This window comes from Haliotis rufescens, unplaced genomic scaffold, assembly GCF_023055435.1.
Source record: "Haliotis rufescens isolate VD_foot unplaced genomic scaffold, xgHalRufe1.0.p SCAF_6, whole genome shotgun sequence".
Taxonomy (NCBI): Eukaryota; Metazoa; Mollusca; class Gastropoda; order Lepetellida; family Haliotidae; genus Haliotis; species Haliotis rufescens.
In genome coordinates this window covers 1,058,133-1,082,476 of record NW_025964334.1, presented here as the reverse complement: position 1 = coordinate 1,082,476, position 24,344 = coordinate 1,058,133, and the positions used below count along the sequence as shown (strand labels likewise).

The 24,344-nt window shown below is 42.8% G+C and overlaps 2 protein-coding genes across 9 annotated transcripts in view; both read left to right on the top strand.

Annotated features, from left to right (window-relative positions):
* Positions 1 to 318: 318 nt before the first annotated feature.
* On the top strand, positions 319 to 1,823 carry LOC125374665 (foot protein 1 variant 1-like). Its single transcript, XM_048385871.1, has 2 exons — positions 319 to 335; positions 1,055 to 1,823. Exons 1-2 carry the CDS (start codon positions 319 to 321, stop codon positions 1,821 to 1,823), a joined length of 786 nt encoding a protein of 261 aa, XP_048241828.1.
* A 13,105-nt stretch (positions 1,824 to 14,928) lies between these two features.
* Positions 14,929 to 24,344, top strand: part of LOC124116842 (armadillo repeat protein deleted in velo-cardio-facial syndrome homolog) — a 121,628-nt gene continuing 112,212 nt past the window's right edge. For 4 of the 8 annotated variants that reach the window (XM_048385679.1, XM_048385678.1, XM_048385675.1 and 1 more), the window contains exon 1: positions 14,930 to 15,050. The gene's annotated coding sequence lies outside the window, so the exon portion shown is untranslated. Of the gene's footprint in view, positions 15,051 to 15,150; positions 15,280 to 15,401; positions 15,674 to 24,344 lie in introns of those variants that run through there. The other 4 variants (XM_048385681.1, XM_048385676.1, XM_048385673.1 and 1 more) reach the window with 3 other exon arrangements.

Sequence of the window (24,344 nt, the reverse complement as noted above, 5' to 3'; positions counted from 1 at the left end):
TGAGAGGGAACGCCCCAGGTTGTGAGTCTGGGGAAGCAGGGATTATATCCTCCTATCAAGTGGTAGATAAACACCGTATTTCATGTGGAGAGAGTATATTGTCACGCTTCACTGACCGACAGCCTGCGGCTGGCTACACATGACTAGATATGTAAGAATCTGGAGATTTTGTTGTATTGAATACATTATGGCAGGGACACTGACTGTGGGCGTCTAAATACTCTAAATACAGTTGCCATGGAGATTTATAGCTTTGATGTGCACTTTGACCATGAGCTATAAATATTTGAAGGTACAAATTAAAAGTTGGAGTGGATAATGGTAGATAAACACCAGTTAGCAAGGAAATTGTTATTAATCATTTCCACTTGGCTATAATTAGTCCTTTAACAATTAAACAAACTAAATTGGTCGGAGTTGGACAAATATTTATATTCTGACACAATGGTAGCACACTTTTCACATGCACAGACAAAAACCACAATCAGAAATAAAAATTATTATTAATATTTTTGCCCCTCCATCTTTCTCAATATTATTGCATAAGAAAAAACGTCATATATCTGGAATATTGTTGAGTGCGGTGTTAAACAACAAAAAAACAAATCAATAAGAAAAATGACAACATACATCAACAAAATTCATACTAAATTAAAGAATCTATGACCTTTTCTTAACATCATGTACATCACTCAATGTTGAGATCTGTTCCCCACCCAAACATTTTCATGCCAAATTCAATTATAAACTTTCGAGCTTCACAAATATTCTTTTTTATTTCCACCACCTTAGCCAATTGGTTGGAAAACTGTTAATACACTACCTTAGGATACCTGATACAAAGGTGATCTCATGACCGCGTGAGAGCGAAAGGTCGGGGGGCATTAAGGGGCTAAAACAAGGACTGGTCGGATCGGGTCGGTGTACTACTGCGTCTGTGTGGCAGCTGAAGAGTGAGTAAGTATGGTTTTATGCCGCAATACTCCAGCAATATCCCGGCGGTGACCCCAGAAATGGGCTTTACACATTGTACCCATGTGGGGAGTTGAACCAGGTCCTTGGGCGTGGCTAGCAGTGACCGCTGTGACCACAAGGCTACCCCACAGCCCTATGGGAGTGTGGTGGCTAGCAGTGACCGCTGTGACCACAAGGCTACGCCACAGCCCTATGGGAGTGTGGTGGCTAGCAGTGACCGCTGTGACCACAAGGCTACCCCACAGCCCTATGGGAGTGTGGTGGCTAGCAGTGACCGCTGTGACCACAAGGCTACCCCACAGCCCTATGGGAGTGTGGTGGCTAGCAGTGACCGCTGTGACCACAAGGCTACGCCACAGCCCTATGGGAGTGTGGTGGCTAGCAGTGACCGCTGTGACCACAAGGCTACCCCACAGCCCTATGGGAGTGTGGTGGCTAGCAGTGACCGCTGTGACCACAAGGCTACGCCACAGCCCTATGGGAGTGTGGTGGCTAGCAGTGACCGCTGTGACCACAAGGCTACGCCACAGCCCTATGGGAGTGTGGTGGCTAGCAGTGACCGCTGTGACCACAAGGCTACGCCACAGCCCTATGGGAGTGTGGTGGCTAGCAGTGAACGCTGTGACCACAAGGCTACCCCACAGCCCTATGGGAGTGTGGTGGCTAGCAGTGAACGCTGTGACCACAAGGCTACCCCACAGCCCTATGGGAGTGTGGTGGCTAGCAGTGAACGCTGTGACCACAAGGCTACCCCACAGCCCTATGGGAGTGTGGTGGCTAGCAGTGAACGCTGTGACCACAAGGCTACCCCACAGCCCTATTGGAGTGTGATGGGACTAGGAGGATGAATGTTTAGAACCGGGAAGATGGTGTTATATTGAGAAGAACTTTTGCCTGTTTTGCATTATATTATTAGTTGAAACAGAACATTAATTTTGCCTCAAGCGTCATTTTTCTATGCCATGTCTCACTGTAGCCTTATAAATGGGCCGATGGCCTCTTTTAGGAATTAACTCTATTACACAATAACATACTTTCGACACATAAAGCATGGCGGGGATATAGTCTCACCCGGACTCCCGGGGCGTTATTACGTGATACCGATGATATGTATACAACTCTACAGTTGTTACACCTCTCTATGTTACCACGTATACCACGCCATGGCGATATTACCAGACAGGGGACATGCGGGCCCAGTACACTAAGACCCGGCAATTCGCTGTAGAGTTGCGTCCCTTAGGCGTGCCAGAATCCTACGGTCGTCGGTAATCGTCTAAGACCTGCATTACTTCGGTCTCTCTCTCCACACGCTACTGACCTCCGTGATGTAACTTTGAGCTTTGGGAGTTATCATTTGTAAATTCAAAGCGGTAGGAGGCATGGCGTATGATGTCTTCAACACATTGTACAGTAATTTGGTGCAACCAATTTTATCTTACGGCTCTGCGATCTGGGGTTTAAGAGAATTTAGATGCATTAATAATGTTTTACACCGCGCCTGCAGATTTTTCTTGGGCGTCGGAAATAAAACTCCCAACCTAGCTGTTCGTGGCGAGATGGGCTGGCTTTCGTCGATAACTCTTCAAAACTTAGAAACATTACGACTGTGGAAGAAAATAATATCTCTTGAATCTGATCGAAAGATTACTGTGATAGTGAACTGGTCTAAACGCTTCCGGAAATCATGGGTAAATTCTGCTGTGTCTTTGTTGAAAAGGTTTGATTCAAGTAATCTGGACATGTATAATATTGCTGAAAATGATTTCAAAGTTCTTAAGGACCGTATCATTGCCGCCGACGCTGACTCTTGGTGGGTGGATCTATGGAATGACAGGGGATTAACCAATGGGAACAAACTGCGGACCTACAGGCTATTCAAGGCATCCGCACACGTCGAGTCTTATGTCCGGAATATTCTGAACAGACAACAGCGTAGTGTTCTTGCAAAATTGAGATGTGCGACTTTACCTTTAGAAATTGAGCTCGGCAGATTCCGGCGACCGATTACCCCCCTTAATGACCGTATATGTCAGTTCTGTGATGAACATCAAGTTGAAGACGAGACCCATTTCCTGATCAACTGTACCCTTTTCTCTGATATCCGCTACGACCTATGGAGGAAAGCCTGCATTGCCAATTCACAGTTTCTGAGTTTCCACCCTTGTGATCAACTTCGCTTCCTTATGCAGTGTGTCAGCTTGTGTAAACCTCTGGCCGCAACAGTGACGTCAATGTTTCTCCGGCGACAACGTGCCGGGCAGTGATGTATATAATGTGTATGTTTTTGTGAGTGATAGATGAGTATGTTGGTAGTGTTTGTATGTGATGTATGCGCACGTGATATTGAGTGGATGTGGTGAACTGCATGTGTGATTGAAAATGAAATGCGTGTAATATTTATGTGTGTGTGTGTGTGTGCGTGCGTGGGTGCGTGCGTGCGTGCGTGCGTGTGTGTGTACTTTCGATTATGTTTGTGTATTATTCTTGCCAATTTATATAATGGATAATTTAATGATGTTAAGTGCCTCATAGATCCTTCATGGGTCGGCTGATGTTTTTATAAATCATACGTATGTATACGTGTAATGTTTTTTACTGTTTTTAAACACCAGGTGGCACTATAATAAAATAATTTTCTTCTTCTTCTTCTTCTGTAACTGAAATAATACCATGGGTGATAGATGTTCACCCTGTCCGACGCCTTTCTGATGAAATAATGACCATAACTCTCCATAGCTGAATAAATTCATATGCCTTGATATATTTCAAATGACAGTAGGGGCGGTCGGGTAGCCTAGTGGTTAAAGCGTTCGCTCGTCACGCAGAAGACCCGGGTTCGATTCCCGACATGGGTACAATGTGTGAAGCCCATGTCCCCCGCCGTGATATTGCTGGAATATTGCTAAAAGCGGCGTAAAACCATACTCACTCACTCACTCACTTAAATGACAGTAGCAATTTTCGTTTTAATTTGCTATTTCTTCGTGTTTTTTATTATTCAAGTTCACCATGTCAGCCTGTGTTAGAGGCAAGAATGTGGACGAAAGCATAGTAAAACTGTTTCTACTTTTTAAAGCACCCTTCGCTGGCACACAGTTATTCCATTAGTCAGGGGACTAAGAAACCTGCTTTTTACTACTAAATGATTTTGTGATTTTATTCATTGGGTTTCTATGGCTCTTTAACTACCCACACCCGCCATAGATCAGTAGGACGAGGGGTCTTCTTTCTGGCCTTTCTTTGTGCAAGCTGGGAGCCTAGTCATCCAAGCAGGACAATGTATATTAACGACACTCAATATACAATGGTACGCCTAGAGTAGAGTACACCATACACTCACGTTGCAGTATTTGTTTTTATTCCTGAGAACGTAAACTATTTGAATGTAGGTTATGGCATGTCAAACGTTCACTTGCACGTATCTGGCGTTCAGCAATGTCACCGTATAGCTCCTCCTCTGATTAGAGTTATATAACTAAAGAATACTAATTCTAAACTTGTCTGTATATATATTTCCTACTTAAGCCAGGCATCCCTGGGCGTCTGGTCCTATCTGGGACAGGGGCTGTTGTCATATCGATTACCCAAAAAAGATTGATGTTGGCATTCTCTTTATCAAATTTGATTAGCATACATTTGACGAACAGTCAGGGCATGCTGCTTAACGCCGCACTCGGCACTATTCAAGATATATGACGGTGGTCTGTAAATAATCGAGTCTGAACCAGACAATCCAGTGATTGACCTTATGAGCTTCGATTTACGTATTTGGGATACAATGACATGTATCAACCAAGTCAGCGTGCCTGACCACCCGGTCCCGTTAGTCGCCATCTACGGCAAGGATGGGTTGCTGCAGATCTATTCTAACCCGGATCTTCACTGGTCAGTGTGTAGCTCTATTATAATTTAAATGTATTACACGTGACATGTTTCGTGGTGAGGGTGTTTACTTAAGAATAATATTTCATAGGTAAATAACACTGACATCTTAACCGAACGTCATGCAGAAAGTTCAGAGTTGTTTATGAAGATACTTTGGTATTTATAACAGCCTATTCTGATACAAGGCTTAACATAAATTATCCTGAAATCCCCAGTTGGCAGGAATGTCGTCATCCACCGAGGTGCCTGCCCCGATAACATATCTGGAATGTTTGAGTGGTGAGGTAACGCTGTGATGACCTCACCTGTACGCCAGGCTCAGGTAGATGAAAGCCCTCCGTGTTGGGACAGCCGTACGACGAGGGGCCGTTTCATTGTATTACCTGTATCGGTGATGATACCTGGTCTATATTTCATTGTATTGCCTGTATTGGAGATGATACCTGGTCTATATTTCATTGTATTGCCTTTATCGGAGATGATACCTGGTCTATATTTCATTGTATTGCCTTTATCGGAGATGATACCTGGTCTATATTTCATTGTATTGCCTTTATCGGAGATGATACCTGGTCTATATTTTATTGTATTGCCTGTATTGTAGATGATACCTGGTCTATATTTTATTGTATTGCCTGTATTGGAGATGATACATGGTCTATGTTTCATTGTATTGGCTGTATCGGAGATGATACCTGGTCTATATTTCATTGTATTGCCTTTATCGGAGATGATACCTGGTCTATCTTTTATTGTATTGCCTGTATTGTAGATGATACCTGGTCAATGTTTCATTGTATTGGCTGTATCGGAGATGATACCTGGTCTATATTTAATTGTATTGGCTGTATTGGAGATGATACATGGTCTATATTTCATTGTATTGCCTGTGTCGTAGATGATACCTGGTCTATATTTCATTGTATTGGCTGTATCGGAGATGATACCTGGTCTATATTTCATTGTATTGGCTGTATCGGAGATGATACCTGGTCTATATTTTATTGTATTGGCTGTATCGGAGATGATACCTGGTCTTGTATACCCCGGTATAAACATCTCGCAACGCGGGGGACCACAACACTGAGTCCGTCACAGGTTATCTTAACGAGGAACCAGACTGGTCCTCTGGGCAGCCCTGCACTACACGTTGTCCTTTGAGTATTCCGATGAAACTGTCCTGTGATATTCACGTATCAATGTAGATGTTGAAATGACAATAAGAAAATCCCGGGTAAGAATTTAGGTTCTCAACAACACGTGCTTGTCGTAAGAGGCGTCCAAATAGATCGGGTGGTCAGGCTCGCTGACTTTGTTGATAGCTGATATCATCGTATCCCAATTTTGTGGATCGAAGCTATATGATGTCAATAACTGGATTGTCTGTTTCAGAATCGATTATTTACAGTCATATAGCTGGAATAGTGAGACATCTTTAAACAAAAATGAAATATTAGTTATGAGATATCGCGCAGGATCTATAGTGGTGTCAATCTCATTATCTATTTACCAGTGTAGAGTTGCGTCTTTGAGGCGTCTCAGAAACATTTGATCGTGTGTTCGAATCCTGGTTCGCCCTGATTATGCTCTTGGTTTGTCAGCACCATACCCGAGCTCGTGGGTGTCGCCAAAGTGGTAAACGCCTATCCCTATGCCTGCATTATGTTGGACTTTCCTCGCACGCCAAACTGACACGCCGTGATCTGACATAAATACAGTTCCCAGGGTTCACTCACACTTCACCCTGACGGGATTCCGGGTCCTATGATAGTTGTGAAAGCCTTCAAGACCACGTGGTGCACGTGGTGACGACGTGTGCCTTGGCTGATTGTGTGTGTCATAATACCCCGACAGCGTGGCTCGATGCTCTTGTTATCAACCACTCATTTGTCTGGCGCTTTAGTTCATTCCCACTTTAGTCTTCTACTTGTCTTCTATTTTTCAGGTCAACAAATTTTGAAATAAATATATTTTTTTAAATTGGTGAATAAACAGGAGGTACATCACTATTAAGTCATCCATTCTTGTTGTCAAGGTTACCGCCAAGTCAAGAATATAGGTATATATTACCGGAAGGATGTATACATCACGTGCGACTGGCCCAACAGCGACTGACCACGACAGGTGCCCGGTGTATTTGCACTAATGGACACACTCCCCCAACCAGATCACTTTGGCTAATAGGCAAGTAGCACGAATGTGCTCTGACTTCCCCACTCCAGCGGTCAGTTACATTCCAGTAGGTGCACGCCACTTAAACCTGTCTGCAAGTTCATTTAGAAGCAATTCACGACAGCAGTAATAGTCCTACTCTCGACAACGCTGACTGATCGGCCACGTGTTAAGAGACACAGTGGAATTTAATAGACATGTTCGCTGAGTGTTGAAACGCATATCAACGAGAAGCACTGCTTCCAAGATCCATATGACATAGCATCGCCATCTGCTTGTGTATGCTGCTACACCGCGCACCTGTTGGAGAGTGTGGCGTGCACTGCATGCAAACTTTGTGATATACTCACCGCCAAAAGAAGCGCGAACCATGCATGGAAACATAAGTTTATATTATTTTAATGGAGTGGGTGAGTTGGGTTTAACGCCGCTTTTAAGAGTATTCCAGTTATATCACGACGTGTCAGCTTAATATGGGAGGAAAGCCCGAAGTGATGCAGGCCTCAGACGTTTACCACTTCGGTGAAACCAACGAGCACGGGTATGGTGCTGACAAACCTAGAAACATAATCGGTAGAAACATACAGAGAAGTATGTACGTTAAGAAGAGATGTTTCCAATATGTACCACTTAATGACAAAACTAACAATCAGTCAAGTGTTACCGGGGAGTGTCTTTATTCTTATCACGATATGCTGCACGTGATTTCCAAACTTTACACGCTAATCCTGCACAAGACAAATGGTGCATGTCAAATGGTCGAGTCATGGATCTATGACGTCACGGCGTCGGTTCACACAACATACCATTATGCTTGTTTATGTATCGAACCAGTATAATATTTCTTGAATATGAGTACCCTTCATACGAACCAACATGTATGAGTATATATCCGACCTTTGAGGTGCAGATAGCCTTGTCGCCCGAGGTTCGTGGGTTTGAATCCCAGAATTTCACCGATTATGATCCTTGGTGTGTCAGCACCATACCCGAGTTTGTGGGTTTCACCAAAGTGGTGAACGTCTGACACTGCATCACGTCGGGCTTTCCTCCCACAGCAGACATACCGTTATATAACTGGAATACTGTTGAAACTCTCACAAAGCTATGCGCATTATTCAGAGGTCAATCACATATTTGCTACACGATATTTCTGTTGTATGGTGTATTTTCAGCCCAGCCCCACTACCTGGAGGACATATATAAGTCGTGTGTGTGTGTGTCTAGCTTGCGATGTCCGAGTATATTCTGATGGATATGAATATATAAGATGATATGCTGTCACGTGTTCCCAGCCTTGTCTACCAAATACACGTTGGAAACAATGCACACAAACACATCTCTACATTTGATTCAGACATGTGTTGAATTTGTATACGCGCCATTTCAGATGAACTGAGAGTAAAACGTATTTCCGTCTATTTTGCATAGTTCCCTTATTTGTTGCCATCAGTATATTTAGATGACGTCATGAGCAGTGCACCCCATGGAATCACGGGGATGATGCGCTCTGATTGCTGGCGTCATACAAAGATGTTTACAGATACGGGCGTGCGGTTCTTATTTCGAGTGGAATGTTGGAAAGGACGCCCAGAAAGTGTCATGTTTGACATTCAGGGCAACTTACTAACAATGACAGGTCACTCGTCAACATGTCGCGATTCTATACCCATGATTCTGATCTTACATGGATTTCTCAGCTTCGACAAAACATACTACCGAACGCAAGTTACATCATTAATATTATTTGTATATATCCTCCTTATTCACGGGCACTTATCTTTCCAAAGGACTGATACCCGTAGGGCAGGACATGCTTACCTTTTTCGGCTTTGTTCTAAATGTGTCGCTGTTCACCCAGCAATGAATGGGTGCCCGTCTGGATGACCAGGGTAATAATAGTGCTTTGAAAAGTATGCGCAATATAAATGGCCTATTATTATTACTATTATTTTCATTTTTTTCGTGAACACCTGGCGTCGTTACTGATTTTCAGTGAACCATTCATGACACTCCCGTCACTGTTTTGCCTTCTACGCCCAATGGAATGTTTCGGTAGATAATCGAGACTGGTTATTTTCTGGCCTTGACGTTTTGATATTCCGAAGTTTGAGCAACTTCATTTTGTGTTTGAATGAGGGGAGACTTCATTGGAAAATACGGGTACTTAGTCTTCCCAGGTCAGTGCCGGAATACAAACAAAACACATTATCCAGCTTAAGTCATGACATCGGTTCTATAAACATGCGATACTCCGACACCGCTTCCCGAGTGCCATTAAGTCACCTTGGTGTGACATATCCTATTTATTCCCCACGGGCACGTGTGCATGGAAGACTGGAGGCGGTATATCACGTGACAGGGACAGCTTGCTTGTCATCTCCTTAATATACTGACGTGGGTATACCCAACTCAAACAGACCATCTCCTCAATATACTGACGAGGGTATACCCCAACTCAAACAGACCATCTCCTTAATATACTGACGAGGGTATACCCAACTCAAACAGACCATCTCCTTAATATACTGACGTGGTATACCCCAACTCAAACAGACCATCTCCTTAATATACTGACGAGGGTATACCCCAACTCAAACAGACCATCTCCTTAATATACTGACGTGGTATACCCCAACTCAAACAGACCATCTCCTTAATATACTGACGTGGTATGGGGCGGTCGGGTAGCCTGGTGGTTAAAGCGTTCGCTCGTCACGCCGAAGACCCGGGTTCGATTCCCGACATGGGTACAATGTGTGAAGCCCATTTCTGGTGTCTCCCGCCGTGATATTGCTGGAATATTGCTAAAAGCGGCGTAAAACCATACTCACTCACTCACTGACGTGGTATACACCAACTCAAACAGACCATCTCCTTAATGTACTGACGTGGTATATCCCAACTCTAACAGACCATCTCCTTAATGTACTGACGTGGTATATCCCAACTCTAACAGACCATCTCCTTAATGTACTGACGTGGTATATCCCAACTCAAACAGACCATATCCTTAATATACTTACTATACGTGGTATACCCCGACTCAAACAGACCATCACCTTAATATACTGACGTGCGTGTGTGCTTGCGTCCGTGCGTGCGTCAGGGGGTCCTTTTCACAATCATACAAGGTTATTTTAAAAATGCGATTGTATATTATATTTTGGTATTCGTGTCCATGTCTGAAAATATATTTATTTTATGTTTTTTTCAAACTCCCCGTTGTTTATTTGCATACAGAAATGACTGGGGATTCTGGGATAGATAGGTCCCCATGCAGCAACCAATATGCCTGCTGTACCCGACGGGGTATATAACGTTGCTCATAATATCAATCACTGGATTATTTTGTTTGTTTGTTGTTTAACGCCGCACTCAGCAATATTCCAGCTATATGATGGCGGTCTATAAATAATCGAATCTGGACCGGACAATCCAGTGATTGACATCATGCGCATCGATCCTCGCAATTGGGCTACGAAAACAATCATCAACCAAGCCTGACCACCCGATCCTCTTACGACAAACATAGTCGCCTTTTACGGCAAGCATGCATGAGTTGCTGAAGACCTATTCTACCCCAGATCTTCACGGGTCTACTGGATTGTATGGTCATGACTTGATTACTTACAGGTCGACGTTATATATTGAGGGAATACTAATATTGCTGAGAGGGGCGCACAAAATAAACAAACATCGTATAGCGAACTCACTTTTTTCACGTAGAATAAGTCAGTGCGGATATAAAGATGCAGCTAGTGTCTGCACGCATATGTAACTGACTTCAGTAGTGGATGGATAGGTTTCAGTATCGCCCTCTACAGGAGTTGAAGCTAATGTAGACTGGGGGGAATTTAAGACAACGGCTGTCAGGTTTCTCGTCACCCATATTCACCGTCACTGAATGTTCCATTAGAAACAGGGGGCACGGGGACACGGGGTGTCATTGGGCACGCCAGAAACCTAAGATTGTGGTTTCGAATCCCGGTTCGCCCCGATTATGTTTCTAGGTTTGTCAGCACCATACCCGTGCTTGTGGGTTTCACCGAAGTGGTAAACGTCTAAGACCTGCATCACTTCGGGCTTTCCTCACACATTAAGCTGACATGCCGTGATATAACTGGAATACTGTTAAAAGCGGCGTTAAACCCAACTCACTCACTCCATTAAAAATAATATAAACTTAGTTGTTTGTTCCTTGATCTGTCGTGTACAGATATCGATATTCATTACTTGTTCATCGATGCAGCAGTCATTGTCTTCGTCATGGCGCCATTAAAGAAAGCTATGTCGCGGGTGTTCGGGTCTGTTTCCCACAGAAGTCATTTGGACAGAGATTTGGAAAAACGGTGTCTACCCAAAAGTGTGGAGATACATGTCTTTCACTTGCCAGTGACGATAAAAGGGTGAACACATGACCACGTGACCTCCATCCGTGGGAACGAGATGAATCTACCCCGGTATGACTTAGCAATAAACCCAGGTATATACCGTGTTGTCAGCGGCTGGTTTATGGCTGGTTGTTGTGCAGACGCACGGAAATGTGAAACGGTCACTTGTACAAGTGGCCACGTCAGAAGTGTCTCTTCCTTAAGCGAGGTAGAAACAGGACTCTGTGTATATTACCATAGTGTAAATAAAGCGACAAAACCCTTTCCACATCCAATAGAAATCTCGGTATAAAGCAGTCAGTACGAGTCCGACTGTGTCATGAGCATGTGTTAATGAATCAGTATCAAATAGTGGTGATAGAAGGTGTTCGCGAACAGGTGGGCGTATCCTGTCCCATCCGTCACAAACACATGCAAAGGCAAGTCAATTGTTCACCTGGAAAACAAACACACGGGAACATGTGGTACGAGTCAAACTATGTAACTGCATCGGGCATCAATTTGGAGAGCTTCACTGAGGCCGTGAGTGTTGTAACCTTGTAATGTAACTACTGTTGCCAATGCACTCAATACACACGGCATACCAGTGTACCCATCAGGCTTCCTTCTCGTCTCCAGATCAAGAGACCTCTAGGCCTATTTATATAACTATTTTTCGTAAACCACAGTACTACTGTAGTCACAAATCAACCCTGGGGATATGTAGTATTTTACTCATGTACTTTGTCTCCTGCAACTGGGGATATTGACCACAAAGTAGAACAAAGAGATTGGTCCGGCCAACTTAAAAGCCTTGATGGGTCTTCGTATCACTGTGACAGTCGTACATAGCACGTGCGAGTGAGTAAGTATTGTTTTACGCCGCTTTTAGCAATATTCTAGCAATATCACGGCGGGGACACCAGAAATGGGCTTCACACGCATGCGGTGTACCCATGTTGGAAATCGAACCCGGGTCTTTGGCGTGACGAGCGAACAGTGGCTGATCATGGATTTGTAATTGTGTGCGTGTGTGTGTGCGTGCGTGCGTGCGTGCGCGCGCGCGCGTGTGAGCGTGTGTTTCTGTGTGTGCATGTCTGTGTGTGAGTGTGTGATTACGAGTGCCATGTTTAAATGATTGCCTTCAATATTGGGACATGGAGCTATTTGACATCAAGTATAACGTATATATCAGTAACAAGAAGTGGTGATGGTGATGGTGATGGTGGTGATGGTGATGGTGACTGTACGGTGACGGTCCCAATGAACCACCACACCATGGTAAATTCACACCGTGTACTTCCACCACACTGTACCCGTTGCCATCCTCGTGGTCATCGGTCGTCGTTTTGTGTTTCCCACCAGCGCCACACTGGAGGACAAGCCGGGATGTAGCTGTGACGTGACCGAGAGACAATACCTGGCACGCATCCCGGCAGATGAGTCGTTACCCCCGAGACACACAGGTGATGCGCCGCACGTGGTCTCGAGACGCAGGTCCAGTATACCCCCTACAGTCTGACCTGGTTCCCCCCTTGAATCAGCGAGTAAGTGGGTCAATCACTATCAGTGATATTGTGGAATCAAAATTACTGTTCAGATTGGATTTCTGAATACATTTTCATCACAGAGGAAGGGATTAGGTGAAAGGTCACGCTTGACAAGTCTTGATGGAGTGTGTCTTCAGTGTACATGCATATGTCGCGGCTTCCTGGTTGGGGAACCACATCGAGTGTTTGTGACATATTTACTTCATTAATAAAGAATATTATCTCTCTGTGACAGATGTTGTATATTCGGTGGTTAAGAGATTAAAGAGAAGACAGGCATGTTTACAAACTGGAGTATTGTTGTTGCATGTTGTTCCAAGGACATTGTTTTTCTTTCTGTGTCATACTAAATGTAGCCTCCATAACATTTCCGAGTTCCGTGATGGGATTCGAACCACGGACCTTCTGATCCGAGGTCGAACGCCTTGTCCACATGACCAAAGAGGTTAACCCCGTCAGCAAGCTGACAAGGTAAGGATGTCATCTGGGGGATGACTCCACGCCCTGCTACATAAAAATTGAATCCGATATGTTTCTGTACAGGGAGGCCAGTAACAGATGTACTACAGATTGCATGAAACGGTTGTCTTATACCCAGCAACGATTAATGTGGAAGTCAAAATCCAAATTGCTGGAGCGTTAAAGACGATTAATAGACAAATTTATTCAGAATTATTGACATTTACTAACCAAACATAAGTTTCTGCTGGTTGGGTCTGTGATTTGAACTCACAATCCCCGGATCCTGGCAGCAAAGGGCAATAAACTGGTTCATTAATTGAGAAACAAGAAATCGGAATCTGATCGTACCAATACATTTATGGGAAAAGAACCCAGTTTTCGTCCGACAAGCAAACACACAACCCAGTTAGCTATGCCTCATTCCCCGGCAAATACTTCAAGCTATATAAATAGTATATTTTGTATACATATATCATTAAAACAGACGCTATTCCCAGTTCTTGCAACGTACTGAGCAGTGTTCCTACACACGCTCGAGGAGTTAAGTCCATAATAACTTACCGGATTTGATGTGAGCTGATAGATCACTGATATTATCAACTTGGTTAAACACTGTGTCCATTCGTGTCTAGCTCTCTCCGGTATGTCGCCTACCCCCAGGGCAGTGTTCCCGTGGGACCCCTGCCCCAGCACCCCACTGCCGGTCGTTAGAGGCGACCTAGTTCGCTGGATCAGGTGGACAGACGCTGAGACTTGACTGATTGCGTATCATATGTGTTTGTTTGTTGTTTAACGCCGCAGTCAGCGATATTCCAGCTATTTGTAATCAACCAAATCTGGACCAGACAATCCAGTGATTTATATCATGAGCATCGATCTACGCAAATGAGATACATGACATGCATCAATCAAGTCAGCGAGCCTGACAACACGATCCCGTTAGTCGCCTCTTACGGCAAGCATATAGTCGACTTTTACGACAAGCATAGGTTACTGAAGACCTATTATAACCCGTATCTTCACGGGTCGATTGCGTATGAGTCCTCGATGGCGTCGGATGTTGCTGGTGTGTTCAGTCACTGGTTTGCCGTGTTTAGAATCGAAAATAAACACGTCGTTGTGTTATAGATCTCGGTGAAATATCTATGACTGTGATTTTTAAACTCACGAACCTCATATATCTGTATATAGGTCCTCTCCCATCCCCTTAAAAAATATGCGATAAGTACCGTGTTCACAATAAAGCTTAATAGCCAAGTCAGTCGCTGTAGTAGCATTGTAGACTACTACAACAGAGATACATGATTACTGTTTGGCCGATTATCGATTTACGTACCACGCATTTCGTTCCGCATAATATATTTTAAAGTACCATGTCTATCTCATAAACAAACGTTTCTCACGGTGCCGACTCGATGTCACACACACATACGTAGAAGGTGTTTTTGAAAGTTCCTCTCCCCTCCCCAACTCGTCCTACCTGTTTTCACCTGTTGTCTGATGGCAAAGCGCACTTTGCCACTAGGCGGCGCTGGGATCGCTGTTAGCTTTGTTAGACAGACACCCTACAAGAGGGTATGTTTTTGGACAGTACTTTGCATCAATTTCGTTGTCTCGTTTGGATAGAAAGGTAAGTTGCTATAATGTCGGCTTGCTCACTATTTAGAGCACCATTCCACACCTTCCTTTGCCTTGTCCATTATGCGTGCGACAATCTGAAAGTCTTTGTCGGCGGGGGGAGGTCGCTGGAAGAACCAGCCAAAGAGGTCACGTTTGATTGACAAGCAGTGTATATTCGATTTCAGACAAGCTTTTCTCGTGGATTTTGAACGTATACCAGGTTTATGTACATGTGAAAGGTGAGTTTCAGTCTTAAGAATGTTCACCCAGCTCGCACAATTACATCCTCCAACGATTAACGTGTCCAAACTGTGGACCGGACGGGTTCTCGTGCGCACTTTCCACGCGACTGTGGTCTCCTGCAGCCTCGGAGCACATTCGGCATTCCATGTTTACAAAATGCTCGGAATAACCAGCCATAATCAAGGATATTGTCCGTGTTGTGCATAATATGTGTAAGCCATTGTGATGTGCCTGTACAAATGGAATATTACTTACACTGGATGTAAAGACGTCGAGCCGATTTGTTTATACACATTGTGTGGGTTTACCTGTATGTCGGGCCAAACTGAATAGTCAACGTACGCTATAATTATCATGGCCGACTGTTGAAGTGTCGTGCTATTTCTCCAGGTGAGTCACAGTATCTGGGACACGAGTTCCCGAGTGTATCATGTCTACTGCTTGTGTGACACTGCTTGGCTGATTGGGCTCTTCAGCCAACTCCAACAACTGTCAACCAAAAATTCCTCACCTGAAGAAAATGCAAAATCGATTTCCACAGTGTGCTAATCGTGTGTTGGGCACTCTACCATCCAACTAATTCAACTTCTGCCCTATTGTTCACATAAGATTGTTTTTATCAGACTTTTTACATTGCACTATTGTGTCTATATATCAATGCATGCAAATATTTTACACATCACGCTATCATTGGACTGTGACCACTGTTTATTGTAAACACTGATTGGCCTAGCTGTGATTAGTTTGAATTGATGACAGGTAGTGTGTAAATCTTTTGGGATATTTGCAAGAATATCTAATGACTTATGATTTAATGCATTTCTTGGTGTTCAAGGGTAAGACAATGAAAACAGCTGACAGTAACAGTGTTTGCTGAGGTAAATGGTATGTCTGTTTCAATGTGGACATTTTGCACATTCTGTCAAAGATAAGGCCATGGAGGGTTTGGCAGGCTAACATGGACACAGCACGTAGTATTGTTTTGTCTTAACTTGAACTATCCTGGATGTGGTGACAAGTGGGACACAGGGCTAACATCTTCGTGTCAAGTGCTCCAGTGGAACAAAGTCCTACCTCCATGGGGTGGGGTGGGGGGGTGTTTACTAGGGAAGGGGGAGTCAAAACTATTATGATAGGGATTGGATTTAGACTTTTAAGTTAATTGGTGATTTCAACTCAAAGATATTTTCAGTTATGTCTTAAAATCTTAAAAGGCATGCTCTGTTTATTCCTGTATTTTGTTAATTAGCTGTTGGTTTCCTGTAACATACTTACACCAGTGGAGTGATAAGCTTCCTCTTTCAAGCAAGATGTAATTTGTTGATTGTGTAAACAGTTACCTCGTTAACACCTGTCTGGCAGCTCCGTCAGCCAATCAGACCTTCCGGGAATTGTGGCAATATTTTGGGAAATTACACATGATTATGAAATCAAGAGATGGCCAAGGGTAAACTGTTCTGCAAATTGCCAACCAATTAGTTATTCCAGTGTTGAATGCCTGCTTACATACACACTCCCAAATGATAGTGCACAGAGGTATCATGTTACCTGTGTATATGTACCTGGCTGGTCAGTGTTACCTGTATATATGTACCTGGCTGGTCAGTGTTACCTGTATATATGTACCTGGCTGGTCAGTGTTACCTGTATATATGTACCTGGCTGATCAGTGTTACCTGTATATATATGTACCTGGCTGGTCAGTGTTACCTGTATATATGTACATGGCTTGTCAGTGTTACCTATGTGTATATACCTGGCTGGTCAGTGTTACCTGTGTGTATATACCTGGCTGGTCAGTGTTACCTGTATATATGTACCTGGCTGGTCAGTGTTACCTGTATATATGTACCTGGCTGGTCAGTGTTACCTGTATATATGTACCTGGCTGGTCAGTGTTACCTGTATATATGTACCTGGCTGGTCAGTGTTACCTGTATATATGTACCTGGCTGGTCAGTGTTACCTGTATGTATGTACCTGGCTGGCCAGTGTTACCTGTGTATATACATGGCTGGTCAGTGTTACCTGTGTATATACCTGACTGGTCAGTGTTACCTATGTATATACCTGGCTGGTCAGTGTTACCTGTGTATATACCTGGCTGGTCATTGTTACCTGTTTGTATGTACCTGGCTGGTCAGTGTTACCTGTGTATATACCTGACTGGTCAGTGTTACCTATGTATATACCTGGCTGGCCAGTGTTACCTGTGTATATACGTGGCTGGTCAGTGTTACCTGTGTATATACCCGGCTGGTCAGTGTTACCTGTGTATATACCTGGCTGATGAGTGTTACCTGTGTATATACGTGGCTGGTCAGTGTTACCTGTGTATATACCTGACTGGTCAGTGTTACCTGGGTATTTACCTGGCTGGTCAGTGTTACCTGGGTATTTACCTGGCTGGTCAGTGTTACCTGGGTATTTACCTGGCTGGTCAGTGTTACCTGTGTATATGCCTGGCTTGTCAGTGTTACCTGTGTATATGTACCTGACTGGTCAGTGTTACCTGTGTATATACCTGACTGGTCAGTGTTACCTATGTATATACGTGGCTGGTCAGTGTTACCTGTGTATATACCTGGCAGGTCAGTGTTACCTGTGTATATACCTGGCTTGTCAGTGTTACCTGTGTATATACCTGGCTTGTCAGTGTTACCTGTGTATATACCTGCTGGCTTGTCAGTGTTACCTGTGTATATACATGGCTGGTCAGTGTTACCTGGGTATTTACCTGGCTGGTCAGTGTTACCTATGTATATACCTGGCTGGTCAGTGTTACCTGTGTATATACGTGGCTGGTCAGTGTTACCTGTGTATATATCCGGCTGGTCAGTGTTACCTGTGTATATATTCGGCTGGTCAGTGTTACCTGTGTATTTACCTGGCTGGTCAGTGTTACCTATGTATATACCTGGCTGGTCAGTGTTACCTGTGTATTTACCTGGCTGGTCAGTGTTACCTGTGTATTTACCTGGCTGGTCAGTGTTACCTGTGTATATACCCGGCTGGTCAGTGTTACCTGTGTATAAACCTGGCTGGTCAGTGTTACCTGGGTATTTACCTGGCTGGTCAGTGTTACCTGGGTATTTACCTGGCTAGTCAGTGTTACCTGTGTATATACCTGGCTTGTCAGTGTTACCTGTGTATAAACCTGGCTGGTCAGTGTTACCTGTCTGTATATACCTGGCTGGCCAGTGTTACCTGTGTATATACGTGGCTGGTCAGTGTTACCTGAGTATTTACCTGGCTGGTCAGTGTTACCTGTGTATATATCTGGCTGGTCAGTGTTACCTGTCTGTATATACCTGGCTTGTCAGTGTTACCTGTGTATATACCTGGCTGGTCAGTGTGTCCTGTGTATAAACCTGGCTGGTCAGTGTTACCTGTGTATATACATGGCTGGTCAGTGTTACCTGTGTATATACGTGGCTGGTCAGTATTACCTGTGTATATACCCGGCTGGTCAGTGTTACCTGTGTATATACCCGGCTGGTCAGTGTTACCTGTGTATATACGTGGCTGGTCAGTGTTACCTGTGTATATACCCGGCTGGTCAGTGTTACCTGGGTATATACCTGGCTGGTCAGTGTTTAATGTGTATCTGGCGTAACACTTGATTGTGTGGAGTTGGTTCGTGATGTAATAATTCAAACTTGCCCTCGACACATTGCAATTATTACTGGCAGTAATAGCAATAGCTGACATAACTCTACCAGACAAGCGATAATTTCAATAGATGAAGTTGAAAATTACCAATGTCAACTCTTCAGTTAATATAAAGACATGAAACTTTTTATGGATGATAACTTCTTTATCAGTGATTTATTTTGCTAGGCATTGACCTGTGGAGAAAACAAATAACTCTTCCTGTTCAAGCATCATAGCTCCTGTCCAAATATTTTCAGAACATGATTCATCATTTGTATAGGTAATGGGTCTCTTGAATCATTAATGTTTTCATCAGTCTGGACCCCGAACTGGAGTTGGTATTTCTGGAGATCTCAATATAAGAGGGCATGGAGGGCCAGCTGTCTGAGGTGCTGCCATTCACTGTGAGGGGTTATGTCCCTTGGTTGTGCCAGGAACCTGTGATCATGGAACCTGTGACCTGATTGTGTTTCTTGGTTTGTCAGCAGTATGCACATGGGCTTTAATCAAAGTGGTAAATGTCCAAGAACTGGATCAATTAGCGTCAACCTGACACGTTGTGATGTATGAGAAGTACTGTTCAAAGTGGCGTTAGGTCCAACTCACTCACTCATGGTAAGGCCTGACGAGAGGAATGTTATTAGTTTTTGTTTAATGGGCAAATGAAGGAAGAATGGAAATGTAGTTTGTTTTTTCATTTTTAAATATGAAATGAAAGCATGTAAAAGAAATAGTGTTCATTAATTTTCATTACACATTCAGGGTTCACTCCAGGGTTTTCTGACACTGGCCCTTTATCATGTTTATGTGAAGATTTTAAATATTCCAGAGGTACACCCACACTTGCCCAGACAGCACAATGCTAAGATGCCCCATTGTCTTTGAAAGTCTGGGTCTTTTTTCAAATTTGGAGGCAAAAAGCACAAGACCCCCCCACCCTAGAATTATTATACAAGACAGGAATTTATGTAAATTCTATTAAAGTACCTTCTCTGAGAATGTTGTACTTAAACAATGTCTATGCCTGTACCAACAATATTATGAGTAATTGCAATGTAGACTGACGATTAGCTGAAAAGCTAAAGGTTAATAAAGAAATGAATTGATTTGACTATATTTCTAACCATGCTAACAGTGCTCTCAGAAAGATGCTTCCATTCCCAATGCATCAGAATACCGAGTACACTGTGTCATGAGGATCTATGTCCGAGCTCTATTGTCTCCTCAACAATGCTTCTATTCTTGCCACCTGTTTTAACAGTACAGCGAAGAACACCCTCCCTGGCCCTGAACACAGGTTGCTAGTAATTGGCAAGATTTAAATTTGAATTGACTATGGATGTAATTACCTCCCCTTGTTGACGGAGTGAGGAATTTCAGAGGTGAATGTTTGTGTATAGTGTGTGTCTTTGTTGTGCCAAATCTGTCCGTGCAGCCACATTCCAGGAGTGTGTGGAGCGAGAGAGGCCAAGAGATAGACAGAGAAAGAGGGGTGTCCAGTGAAGCTATGTTCTGTTGTGTCTCAGCACTGTTATGTACCTACAAAATGTATTTCCCCAAAGAATAATCCCAAGTTTTGAATGACAACTGATTATATATTCAAGATGGTCAGTCATGAATAGTTGTGTGATCTTGTCTTCATTATCAGGGTTTCTTTTACTTGTTGAAAAAATAGGATGATAATCATTTGTGTGTTGGTATTGTATTATTCAAGGGAGGATGTTATGATCTGATATAATCTAAGCCAGTATCTCCTTGTCTCCTCGATATGTTGCTCTTGCTGTACCAGTCTCAAAGACAAAATGTTAAACTTTAATTCTTCCACAAATCTGTGAACTATATTTTTTGTAATGTCATTTCTATCGAGTTAAATTTCAAACCATTTCAACCCTTTTCTAAATGCAGATTTTCAATGTGTCATGGTAATGCCGTAGATGAAGTAAGGGATGTTGAATAACTTGTGATGAAATGTGAGGCTATGTAGCAGCATGACATCCAGTAGTATTTACAAGGAAGTACTTGCGAGGAAAGATGTGTTGATTAAAGATATTGACAATGGATGCTAAATCAGTATTCATTTTGTTCATTGCATGGAATTGTTAGCTCTCTTGCAGTGAATGAGTCTACCTTCAGTCAAAATTACTTTTCTCAATACTCTAGCCTTGCTCCAAGGCTGTACTGAAAGACAAGTCCATGGATGTGTAGTAATTCTATCCATATAATAGGCAAGTCTAGATAAGTGGATGCCAGTCTCTTGTAGGGACGACTTGTTCTTATTATTTATATAATCTAGAAATTATGATTTAAACTAATAATTATTGCCTTCGAGACTTGTGCAAGTCTACCAGTACTCAAGCTTTCCAACATAGGAATCTGGTCAGTTCCTCTTTCAGGTTCATAGATGCAGGGTGGTGGTCTACTGGTTGAGGTGTTCACTCCTCATGCAAAGGGTCCAGGTTTGATTCCCTGATGGTCATAAGGTGTATGGTTGGGTTCTGGTGTGCCCATTATACAGAGGGCTGGAATATTGCTAAATGTGGGGCGTAGATCCCGACATTCCAAGTTTGATAAACCCTATCTTACTTCAAAGGTCGAGACACTAACTCAGTAGCATCATGAAACTGCACAATGTACCTATAAAAGTGAAGTAAGTTTTGAAGATCTGCCCCTGATTGTTTTTGACTCTGTCCTTCTCCTTCACCACACTGGCTACTTGTGGAGAGTGGAGTCGGAAGCAATCACTTGAGACAGTCGTCATGAATATGAATAGCTTCAGTACTACACTGTGTCCATTCTCAAACCTATCATGCCTATAGCTGGCTGGAAATTCAGAGTGAAAGACACTTATTTAAAGAGGAACATTCTGTTGCTATAGAAACATCATCATCAGTTGGTGTGTGTGGGATTTAGGACGACTTTGACATGGCATGCATTGTAGCAGCTCGTGAAGTCAGCTATGCAGGAAGTCGGTTCAGATTGATCCAGTTGATTTCTGGGGCTGATGTGGTATTACTGGGGATCTATTAGATAGGACAAATGGCTTTTTGCACTGAAAACAAAGCTTTGATCCCAGCAGTAGAAACATGGTGTGTTGGTGTGGGAGTGCTTGCAGTGAGCTGGGTTGTCACAAGCATGGCTTGTTCATGGGGTACATTTGTGGGTTTTTTTAGTGGACAACCCAATAAATAGTGATGGCTGAAATAACAGTTTCACAGTGTTTCTTGTCAGGTTTGCACCCGTTGCTATGGTAAATCTGAATGGTAAAAACTCTGTAACAATTTTTTGCATATCCCAGCTAGTATTTGCTCCTATTTATGTTATATATTTAGTTATGTAATATTTTGTTGGTCTCAGATAAATTAATGTAGCTGCCAGTCTGAATTAGAAATGGAGGTTCATATGTTACACGTTTGAGGATGAAATTACCCTTATTTTCTACTAATGATGTGAACAGTTTCTTTGCTCTTCTCTTTAACTAAATGACAGGTTTATCTTTATCCAGTAATTCTACTTTCTTTACACAAATACAATCAAGGAAAATTGAAATCACAAGAATATTTTTGAGATTTGACTTGAGCAGTTCTCTACGTCTGGACGAATGCCTCGAGAGATAGAGCATCAGTCCAGAGACTGGAAGGTCCCCTGGCTGTGTCATACCAACAGACGTTAAAAGATGGTACTTGTTACCCTGTCTGAGGCTCGGCATTATCCCCCATAAACTGGGGGATAGTTTCTCAGTGGGCTAGCACTATAAAACCCCCTTAAGCCTGGACTAGTACAAGCAGCCACGTACATATGAGAAATAATCTTAAATGTTACTTTAGACTCCATTGCACCTCACATATCAAGTCTTGAGAGTAGAGCCCAGGGTTTTATGAGTGGCTAATGACCACCTTGTCCGCTGTGCCAGCCAGGAAAGAGATGACTGTTCACTGTACACAAGAGTAGTTATGACTGATGTCCCACGAAGATCCGGGTTACAAGAGGTCTTGCTTGCTGTTAGATGCGACTTACATGATCCAGACTCGAACATTTACAGACTGCCGTCATATAGCTGGAATATTGCTGAGTACAGGGTTAGACAACAAACAAACAAACTTGTGATTGATAGAAATGGTTGTCCTGTAGTCATGATGTCCTTGTCACTCCAGTGACATGATTATGATGGCTCAGTATGACGATAACCACAATCTGGAGTACAAGCTGTCTATGATCTTGATATGTAGCAGTTTAGAAGTCATTCAGAAACATAAATTCAAGGTAACATTTTTTCAATAAGTGTGTCCTGTTTCATCAAACGTGTTAACATAACAAACGTGTTTTGTGTGTGATATTACTTTTTATAGCCACTGTTACCATGGTTACAGCATATACTTGAGGAGATCAGAAGTTCAAACGATCGCGCGTCAAGTCATGGTTGATGAAAAATATTGTCCGTTAATTTCACTGTCTGTATTCTTAGCCGAGTGTGATTACATAGATTAGTGGCTATTATTTGTCGTTGCTGGTGTAACCTTTAGGGGAGGCATGGTTATTAGTCTGACAGGATAAGAAGAGTAATTAGACTTCAAACGAATGTCAGGAAGCTTGTGGAGAATCCTATTGGTATTACTTCTCATATGTTAACAAGTTCCGACTGTTTTTAGTCAGTGTAGACAAAAGTTTCTTATTTTCTACAGTATATAATTTCATCTCATAACCTGAATATGAAACTGATCTTGCATCTTATTGTTCTTGACTTCAATGATGGAATAGTTTGGTGCATGGTATTGTAACCATGGTAACCATGGTAACCATGGTAACCATGGTTATTACTGTAGGTGGGTATTATACCCCGCCATGAAGTGGGGTGGGGGGTATAAGAACAGAGTTCGCCTGTCCATTGTTCCATCTTTGTCCGTATGTCCATCCGTCTGCCTCTCAACATGCTCAACATGCTCAAGGGGGACAATTTTTTTGTTGAAAACTATTTAAGATTGAGAAAGGAAATTTTTCACACTGATATTACTGGTCATGATCTTAGATGAGTTTGAATTATTTTTTTAGTTCAATTATCTTTTTACAGAGTTATGGCCCTTGCTCTGTGCTTTCTAGAGTGCAATGGGGACCATTTTTCTCAGAAAATACTGAAATTACATGAGTCAAAGTTTGTATGCTTGTCTTAGAGATACTTGTCAAGACTGAGTTCGAAAATTGGTGCCGTAAATTATTTGTTTACAGAGTCATGGCCCTGGCTCCATGCTTTTCAATTTCATATTAAATCATGCTAATAATATTTTCTGATGACATAACTGTCTTTTTTTATGGCTTTATAGGCTTCTATATATAGTTTATATTCACAACTATATGAACAAACAAAATTCTAATGTGCCCCATGGCAGAGGGATAGTGAAAACGCTGTTTTCTT